The 10,425-nt window shown below is 41.7% G+C and overlaps 1 protein-coding gene across 2 annotated transcripts in view; it reads right to left on the bottom strand.

Moving 5' to 3' along the window:
• Nucleotides 1-9,667, bottom strand: part of SEMA3A (semaphorin 3A) — a 174,847-nt gene extending 165,180 nt beyond the window's left edge. The window contains exon 1 of one of the 2 annotated variants that reach the window (XM_009645661.2): nucleotides 9,523-9,667. In XM_009645661.2, the coding sequence (XP_009643956.1) occupies nucleotides 9,523-9,634 (112 nt within the window). In that variant the 5' untranslated portion in view covers nucleotides 9,635-9,667. Of the gene's footprint in view, nucleotides 1-9,518 lie in introns of both variants that reach the window. The other variant, XM_035901086.1, reaches the window with a different exon arrangement.
• Nucleotides 9,668-10,425: the final 758 nt, after the last annotated feature.

Consider the following 10,425-nt stretch of genomic DNA (forward strand, 5'->3'; position numbering starts at 1 on the left):
GGACCTTGCACTTGGCCTTGTTGAACCTCATGAGGTTCACACAGGCCCACCTCTCCAGCCTGTCCAGGTCTCTCTGGACGACATCCCATCCTTCTGGTGTGTCAACCATATCACTCAGTTTGGGGTCATCCGCAAACTTGCTGAGGGCGCACTCAATCTCGCTGTCTAAGTCATTGATGAAAACATTAAACAGCACTGGTCCCAGTATGGACGCCTGAGGGACACCACTTGTCACCGGTCTCCATCTGGACATTGAGCCATTGACCACTACCCTCTGGATGCGACCATCCAGCCAGTTCCTTATCCACCAAACAGTCCACCCATGAAATCCATAGCTCTCCAATTTAGAGAGAAGGATGTTGTGGGGGACCGTGTCAAAGGCTTTGCAGAAGTCCAGATAGATGACATCCATTGGTTTTCCTTTGTCCGCTGTTGTTGTCACATTCTTCATTTCATAACATTCCTTTAGGAAGAGTCATGTGGAATTTTCTTTCAAATTTAACAAATTTCTAAATCATTTCACTTGAGATAAAATCTTGCTTGCCTATTTGTAGAAGGTCAGTTTTTATGGCTAGAGTACAAACGACTGAGGATACATACTTAGAAGAGCAATATAGATAGGGATTTACCATACTGATAACAGCACAGCCAACATCCTGCAAATACTACTTTGCTGATGTTTAGGACATTTCAGAGAAGTGCCAGCTAGAGCTCTCTGAAAACATTATCATACCTTCCTATACATCTGAATATACACTTGGTCTTGGTGGATAGACTCTGACACTTCTTCAAAGAGCAGCAATTTAGAAATAGAGTGATTTCCCAACCATGCAATTTGCAAGTAGCTCAGGAATGCATTTGTACTGTTGCCTGCAAGGCCATCAGAGCAAGAAGTTTTGATACAGCCATTCATCTGCTGTAGTAGAAGGGAATATGAGAAAAAAAGCAATCTGGAAGACAAAGTTTTCTTTCCCAGACCCCCAGACATCATTTCTGCTGTCCCTCCTATCATTCCACAGGAACTGGCATTTACCACACGCACCTAGCAGAACAGAGACCTTGTACAGGACCTAGCAAGATGGAGATGAGACCAAGCTGGCCTAGAGATACTACAGAGCAACACTCATCATCACTGATATGACCCTTCTTGTGTTTTGAGAAAAATAGCTTCATTGGGGGTCAGAACCATTTCAGACTGTATATTCATGCAAAACCAGTAAAGTTGCACTGGGAAATCCATAAAGGAAGGAAAAGTAATATTAACACCCTGAAATCTCCACTTCATCTTACAAGACTCTACGGCTCGGCCAGGCGTGGGATCCGTGCCTAGCAGAGGACAGCTACTGCCGTTCCAGTGAGGGAAGCTGTGCCCTGCACTCTGCAGCTCTTTTGGATGCTTGTGAGCTGTATTTGTCATCTGTTGCCTCTAGAAAAGGCCACCAACCCCTCCCCCTTGAAAGGCAGCTCTAAATCCTTTAAATTGTCTCACAGAGCTTTTTTGTGTCCTTTTCTCACACAAGGCTGGAATTTCAAAAGGAGCCAAGAGGGGCCGTCAGAACCAACATGAGCTTTGCTTCATTAGAGTGGAGAGTAAAGGAGAGCTTTCTTTTTCCTCCTTCCACAAGTTAGATGAAAGCAAATAACTACTTCATTCCTCAGATTGTTCCCTGCAAGATCCAACTTTGCACAAAAATATTTATAAGAGATGAGAATTTTATTTGACTGCTCACTTCTAAAGTTTCTGCAACATCCAGCTGGAGAGATAAGCAGGCGGCCCAACAAATGTCAAACAACTTTAAAGCATTAGAAGAATGGCAAAAACTTCTGACTTTACTGCGTCTGGCTATGAAACAGCAAAGGATGAAAACGAGATGTGACACAAAGTGGACCAGTGCTCACGTTTCAGAGATCGCTGTACATGGGTCTAGCTCAAGGGGAATCTGTAATCCCCAAAGTGAGAAAAGAACCCCCCAAACTCTATTTAGAATTTTTAGAAATGAACCTAAATTAGGTCGCATCCTGCTCTCACTATTTAAATAGCTCAGCTGAAAAAGGGGAGAATCAGGGTCGAGGCACCTGCCCTCCGAGTTGCGCATATGCATATGTATTTTTATTTGCGAGCTATGCTATATGAAACTGAGTCTTGAATATGTTTTTCTTTTAAAGTGTAGAAACATTCAGCAATTAACAGAGCTGGTCAGGGGACAGCTTACTGAAAGCTCCGAATGATTAAGTTATTGCATTAGTAAAGCTCTGCAGCCCCAGACAGTCACTTCCAGCATGTGTCACTGGATTTGGGATGAGCTTATTAAGGAGGAGAGACATGGGAATTGTGCGATGTAAGTTAGGTAACTGTTTTAAGAATATGAAGAATGCCGCGGTACCGTATGTTTCTTGCTGTAACTGAAAGTTTGATGCAAATGTAGAGGGTGTCACAGGTGACCTCAAGATCACAGATGTGTAAGTTTAATCAGTTGGATTTTTACACAACTTTAAGTAGTCATTTAAGCAGAGACAGTTTCTTAAATTAGGGTGCTCTGGATTAGAATACAGCCTAAGTTCTTCCATTGCATTTAATTGGTACCTTCTTTCGATACCTTCCCAGAAAGAAAGAAATTAAATGAATGAACAAGGAGCTTAATTCCTTTTACAGTCACTGAAAAGAGATAAGCACCCTTAAAGTCTCATTCAGTCTGCCTAACCCCAGATTAGCTCTCTGGAGGTACCTCTCCTTCCTTTGACAGTGAAAAGAGCCTAATGTGGCTGACTATGTCAGTCAGAAGGAAAGAAAGACACCACAGAGCACCTCCTGTGGCGCAGGAGAAAGGCTACAGCGCTCTTAGGATTTCTGATGCTCTCAACAGCTGTGCCCATCCTTTTCTCTCTTGTACATTGGGGCACTATCCCACTCGGAAAAAAATAGGAAAAGTCAAGTAAACGTACTATCCCCACAGTTATTCTCACCATCCACAGCTGTTACTGGAAGAGAGCAGCTAACCTATATGAAGGCTGTATGTGGGAGGACCGTGAACTTGCAGACATTCCTGGAGGGAGCTTTAATCCTGCAAGGGAAGGAATTCGCTGAATCGCCCACCAGCACCAGCACAACACCAGCAGCAACTTTCACATGTAACCTTAATTAACAAAAGCACCAGGACAAGCTACAGAACTTGCATTTAAAATCTTGACATAGAGCTGCCGGGGTCCACCCCACACATCTGCTTAAAAATAAGCACGTGGGAGCCTGAAGACAATTTTACCCTTTTTAGCTTTCAAACAACTGGAAAATGTCACAACCATTGACACCACTTGGGATTTGTTTTCTTCTCCATAACTTAGGCACTGCTTCAGGTGAAGACGGGATTTTGCTTCAGATTGAACTAGGGTCAAGTCAGGCTTCAGCTGATGTAGAAAGTGTTCAAAATATTGGAGCAACTTTGTATTGCTTGTGCTTCCGTTGCAATGTTCCAGGTATGCACAGGAGAGAAAAGGTCTGTGGGCCAGTGGAAGTCAATAAAAAAGATGCCTCTCTAATAGCAGGTGTGGGCATCAAAGGCCATATGCAGAATCAGTGATTAGGCAAACATTAAAAGGATTAGAGTACAGCAATGCATTAAATAAAAAGTGAAAAACATTTCCAAGCAAAAAGAAAGAGTTAAAAATACAAATCACTTTGTGGTTTCTTCTCAGGTGGAACTTCATGTAAATGCATACAGATGCACACGCAGGGGAGATTATCATAAATAACCTGCTCACATTGTAACAGCCTGCAAAGACTGGGTTTCTTATTTCATCTATTGTTTTGCTAAACCTCGAGGAATAAATACACACCTGAATAAACCCTAAGCAAACAGATAGGTACTATGTACTTCAGTCGTGATCAAAAAACTTCAAGCACAGAATTTTTAAGGCAAACTTCACATATCAGTAGATCTGCTGAGCTCAGTGAAACTACGGATGTTTAGACTCCCCACTATGGGTCAGAGTTTTAAAGATGCTGTAACAAACAGCAGGTCTAAGAGCTGCACACCTTGTCCACAGCAAAAGGCAGAGTTTCCATTGCTGTCAATACGGCACCTTCCATGAATAATTCGGTCATTTGCAAACCGTACAGCACAAATAATTATAGAGAACTCCAGCTTCTCAGAAAAGGGAGGGTCTGTAATTCAGAAACCACTTTTTCCACTGGAATTAAATGGGAAAGTTGGAAACACAAAATGAAAATGCTGGGCTAGGTTTTCACCCTCCTTGTTCCAATTACACTGCCTGTCTCGAGCCCTAATTAGCTAGCTGAAAATTTCCCTATATAGGCAAGATCTGAGCTTAGGCGCTTCCTTCATCAGCTTCTCCCTCCTGTCAGCCCATGGGGCACATCAGAGGCAGGCAGGGCAGTCCTACCGTCTCCCCTGGCAGTTCTCAGGTCTCATGAAGACCCCACTCAACCAATGTTAGAAAGACCAACACACAGAGCTTCTCTGAGGAACTCATCATTTGGGGGCAAAAAAGGGCTGAAGAGGCTGTGGCTGCCTCTGGTGTCTTCACTGCCTCCAGCCTCCTGCACTGACTGAAGAGTGAGGTCCGAGAGCATCAGAGCCGTGCGGAGATGCCATCAGGAACAGTGGAAGCTGGAGAGCATTACAAACCTGCGCCTAGACTGCAAATGTCACCAGTTTGCCTTCCTTCATGGTCTTCTTCCTAAGTCTGGGCTTCCCTTCTCTCCTTTACAGGCACTTTAGAAAGGCTTTTCCCTCCGAGAGTACTCTTACAACATAGTTTAAGCAAAAGTTTTTCCAAGCAGATACCTTGAAATCTGAGACAAACTCCAACTCAGGAGAGACAGGCTCCCTTGCCAGAATTTCTTTCCCCATTTCCTTCTCCCACTTTGTCCTGCTTTCCCAATATTTGTGGAGGTATTGAATTGTGAGTTATAGAGTTTGATGGAAAGGAAAAACCACAATCAAACCCACCAGCAGGTCATCAACTACAACCAGACTGGGTTAACAAACTACAAATCAGGTATCATATTTACACGAGCGAACATACAGGTAATTCAGTGCGGTGTCATTCCTCCCTCGTCATGGCATGTTGGACTGATTGAAACGGACACAAGTTTTGCCATTGCTTTCACTAGGGCCAGCATTTCAGCCATATAAAAATCCATCCTATAAAACTGTAAACCAACCGCACTTCAAGGATGGAGTAGTTCTCACTATCACTGCAACTTTAAACAAAACGCTTATTTTTAATATGGCTTGAACTGGAGCCAGGGAGCAATAGAGCTAAATCTGTGCGCAATGCTTTTCCAGTTACTTATTCTCAAGTAATATGTATCCAATTGAGCAACAATAACAAAGAAGAACCACACATGTACTCTTACAAAACGTACTTACAGCATTTAGTAATTTTCAATAGAAAAATAGAACGCGACAGATGGATTTGAGAAAGTTGGGTTGACAGGATTTACTCATGTGGAGAACAAAATCGGGGTTGCCTTAGGAAAAATCTGTAAATCAATTAATCATTAATGGAAACTCTCTCTTTCTTTGGGCTTATATGTTTATATTTAAAGGTTACTGTAGCTGGTTCCAGCTCTGTTTGTGCCATTACCTCCCCGTACAGAGGACAGCAAAAGAAAATAGGAAACAATAAATGATACAAGAAATCCATCTGGAGTTAAGACTATATTTATTGTTTTAAACTTTGCACACTCAACTTGATCAGCATCTTTCTGAGAACGCTGTGCTCAGTAGAAGTTTCCTGAACAGAGTCTGTGACCTAGTGACACAATATAGAGACTTACAGCAGACACCAATATTGAAGCCAATGAGATTAAAAAAAAAACAAGAAAACCCAACAAAACCAAACCAAACAAAAAACCCCAACAACTCCCCCTACATTCTTTAAGGAAAGATCCCTTTACTTTTGACATATCATCAGTTAGATTTCTTGTTACTTTACAGTAAGGACATAAAGTCTTTGAAGGACACAATAAGAGGAGCTCAGAGGTTGAAGGAGTCAACTGAGCTTTCAGTTTTATAGCTGGTTTTACCACATTTAGGCTATGATCCAGAACTTACTGACTTCAGTGAACTTTGGAACACATTAATTACCTTTGACTGAAATAAGGAGATAAATATCATCTGTGCAAAGCCTTGCCAATCCATGCACTAAGATGAAAATGCTTGGAAACTTTAACGTGTACGGAGAAAAACCCTGATGCTACAGAACAGGAGTTTCACCACAGATTTCAGCTGGACAAGGATTTCCCTAGTGCTCTCCTCAAATTTCCTTCCTTTAATATGCCACCAAAATCAAGGTGATACAAACCAAATAACCAGAACTCTGTTTTACAATAAACAGAAAGAACCTTTTCAGTCCGCAGACGTGGCCTTAATATATGCATTTATACACTTTCCCTTCCTCTTCCTATGCATAACGTGCCCTGTAGGATGCTTCTAACCTTCTGCAAGACTGAGTGACAAGAAGTTTCGAGGAAGCAAGAATGGCAGTTCACTGAAACTTCTGTCCAGCAACCTGGGAAATGGCAGAGCTAATACTGGACCTTTGAAAACAAGTGACCATAGGAAATCAAGGTTGGCAGGGATTTAACCCTTCATGACTCATTTTGCTAACTTTTAAAGCAAATGCCTGAGCTTTTTAACGATGTTTGACATCTAATTAGTTGAAAAAAATGAGAAGTTAAAAAACATCCTTGCTTTTCTTTTGAAATAAAGCACCGACAATTAGCTCCTAGGTATTTGTTTAGGCAAAAAAACAAGCATGCATGTTAAAAGAAAGCACCATGACAGTCACTGAAAAGAGAAGTCACTTGGACGTTCTTTTCACCCTGTGTGTCTTTTTTCAATAGCATTAAGTTTATTTTACTCAACCACAGCTCTTCATGGAGAGGCAGAATGGGTAACTAACTGGGTAGCTTCTTTTCCTAATTGCAAGCAGTTTGAATAGAGATGAATCATGTAGTAGCACGTAGTTTATAGCGGTGAGGTATACCCTGACAAGAAACACATTAGCATGTAAGGTATTCAGTCAGTGCCTAAAAGACATATTTTCAATACCTACAGCTCTTAAGGCTGTTCCTACGCAAGGTGTTAACGTTGATCTGTGCATAGAATACTGTGCTGGAAGCCAAATTTGGCTGGAAAAGCACCAGCTGATAAGGCTTAGTTTCCCCTGACTAGTAACGATACCCCCATACTTAGGGATCAGTGCAGCAGCACAGGCAACACGCTCCTCTCCACCTGGCCATGCATTTACACCGGCACTTAACATTACGCATGAGAGCAGTCTGATCTGATTTTTAGGGTTGCGCATGTTTTAAGTCAAATATGCGAATCAAAGGCCAGAGTGCAAATCAAAGGCCAGGGTGTGAATTCCTGTAAGTCTTCAGACTTTAAATCGCTTTGAATCAACTATGCATTTACTTTCATTTACTCAGCATTTGAACCCATTTTCTTTTTACAATGATCTGCCAATTATAAAACCAGTTTCAATGTTCCTTTCAGTTTCCTTTTTTGCTCATATAGGACTGACTGGATATTAAAATTTGATGTCTGATATCTTTAAAAAATGAAAATGAGACCCCCTTCTCCCAGCAAGAGCAGAACTGGAAAACAACCAACCAGCAGAGTAGCAAAATGGTGCTAAAGTGTATATGGATACAGTACCAGTGGGGTGAAAAAAAGAAAACAAAAAGAAAAAAAGAAAACCACCCTCAGTCAGGTTGGGCCATCCTTTGAAACTAGTTTCTGTGAATTTAGTCAGTATGAGCAGGGGTAGCAGACTTGAGCTGGCAATAAACTTTAAAAGGGTGAAAAAAAAATAAACAATAATTAATTAGCCGTTAAACCCCTTTACAGGATATTTTTATAACATTTATGCTTCTATATACTAATCTGAGTTTCAGTATGATTGTAAAAGTTTGGAAGCAAGTAAGAGGTTTTTAAATGAGTTTTTCGACATGACATGTAGTCATGCTAGAAGCTTTATTCAGATTCCATTATTCAAAATAATCAATTTTGTGTTAAATGCAAATGGTTTTTCCTATGAAAACCAAATTAACAGATCCTGAACCCCTTAAACTCTTCCTTCCATCCCTGTCTTTCCAAGTTTAAGCACACACAAATACACATATATGTGTTCTCTAATAAAACCCTGCACACGCATTTATTTCTTACAGTGCATCCAAGTTTTGCAGGTGTTTAATTTTTTTTTCATCTGGAGTGCGAAAATGACGTCTGCCATGTATCAGAGAGGACTTCCCCCCCCCCTCGTTTGCAGCACGAGAAAGAGGAGAAAAATGGGAAAACGTATTTCTACTGGCAAGAGATGTACTGACACTATAGTGTGAACTGAGATTGACATCTATGACCAGGCATGCACACACACGTTCTCTTTTTTTCCACTGTAGAAGCAGTGTGTTACTTTTCCTCCTTTCACAACCGTAGCTGCTGCTCCTTCTCCCAGCCTTCAGTAATCTGAGAATTAGGAGACGGCAGCTCTTCAGAGAGACATGCATATACGCAGAGATGTATAGAGCTCCATTTCAGGAATAATACTCTTACAGCTCTTTACATTTTAAACTTCTTTCCCGGTTGCACATTCTCCAGATTGGGCGAATCCTTCTGAAAATGGACTTAGAGAGGAACTATGCTGATAAAGAGTCTGCCTGCTCCGGAGTCCTCCTTCAACACTGGCAGTATTATGCAAAAGTTAATTACTGACAATTGCAGTGTGAATGGCATTACACAATTTTCGAACGCAAACGTAATCTCACAGCTCTGTTTTCTTCAGTTACACCTTCCCTGGGATCTCTAATGGAATACATCAGACCACGCCGCAAACAATCCCAGTTCAAATAAACTGCACTGCATTAAACATCCATAGGCAGTGTTTCCTAGTGCCTAACAGTCCTTTCCTCCTTTTCTGGACTGATCTGTTCCTTTCAGTTTATAGTTTCTTGGCAAAGCCACCATCCACTGCTTATGTTAGGCATCTGATTGTCAGATTTGTACAAACTGAATATTCATGACTTGAAAATTAACCACTTCATGCCTAAATAAGGACAAAAAATTATAAATCTTCATCTATTCCATGCTGTTTGAAACAGACCTGGTATTGTGGCTGCACTACATGCCCAGCACGGGAGAGATTAGCTGGGTAGCCAAACACGTCTTATCGTTTTAAGGAGTAAAGTCCGATGAAATGGCACAAGACTGAAAAATACTCTTCCACGGATCAGCACGATCCGGAGTCCTTGTCTGCAAATGCAACTAACTCTTCTTTGTCTGTCTTTAAACTGCGTGGTACCGACCGTACCACGGAGTGGCTTTTTAAGTAATTTTTCAGATTTTTTTTTTTTTTTTTTTTTTTTTTTTTCTGCCCTTAATGCCAATTTCCCCTTTGGAAGATAAGGAAAACCAGGGAGGGAAGGGGGGGTGGGGGAGCGCCGGGCAAGGAGAGGTTTTGAGGAAAACCGAGAATAAGAGAGAACAACAGACTTACCTTTATAGGATAATTTGAGCCTTGGCACATTATTCTTCACATGCTGGCAGTTCACTCGTCCTGCTAGTAATACTCCCAAGGAAAGCAAGGCAATCCCCCTGAGCCAGCCCATGCTGCAGCAGCCACTGTAGGGTCCCTGCGAGCCGGAGCCGCACAAAACCGCATTTTGCACTGAAGTGCATTTTCTTTCTCTTCATCTGTGGTAGGGAGATTGCAGATTAATGAAGCAGAGTCCAGACCCAATCCATCCTGCGTTCGTGGTCTGATTGTACCACAGCTCCTACACTTATCTCTCTAGATACAGCTAGCAGCCTGTTTTTTCAGAGCAAGAGAAGGAGGTAGTAAATCTAGCAGGGCTGCCACAACGCTAAATCAATTCTGCATTTGGTAAAATAGATCAAACTCCCCATATGCCTTTTCAAGACTGTGCAATGCTACTCGGGACTGCATTTTGGTACTTGTCCTCGGTTCCTCTCAGTGCCCCTCTCCACTGGTGTTTGCTGTGCTGGATCCATCACTGGCTTTACATGTCTCAGAGGCACCTCCTTCTCTCACGTCTCTGCTCTGCCTTAAACGTTATTCTTTGAGGATGCTCTGCAGCCAGTGCTGTGTTTTCTAAGCAGTTATTGCCATTTTTTTTGCGTGTTCAACAGAGAGGCATATCTGATGTAAACAACACATTGGTTTTAAGGTGGGGTTTGGGGGTTTTGGTGGGGTTTTTTTGTTTGGGTTTTTTTTCTTTTTTTAAATTTCATTTTACGGTTCTAATTAAAAGATGTGCGTCCCCCTTGAAAAAAAAAAAACAAAAAAAACAAAACACCAAAACACCAAAACCACAACAACAGCGCAACACAACCCACAGCGTTGCTACCCACATAAATAACATCTTCTGCCCATAACGTA

The sequence above is a fragment of the Egretta garzetta genome, unplaced genomic scaffold (genome assembly GCF_000687185.1).
Source record: "Egretta garzetta isolate BGI_Z169 unplaced genomic scaffold, ASM68718v1 scaffold148, whole genome shotgun sequence".
NCBI lineage: Eukaryota > Metazoa > Chordata > Aves > Pelecaniformes > Ardeidae > Egretta > Egretta garzetta.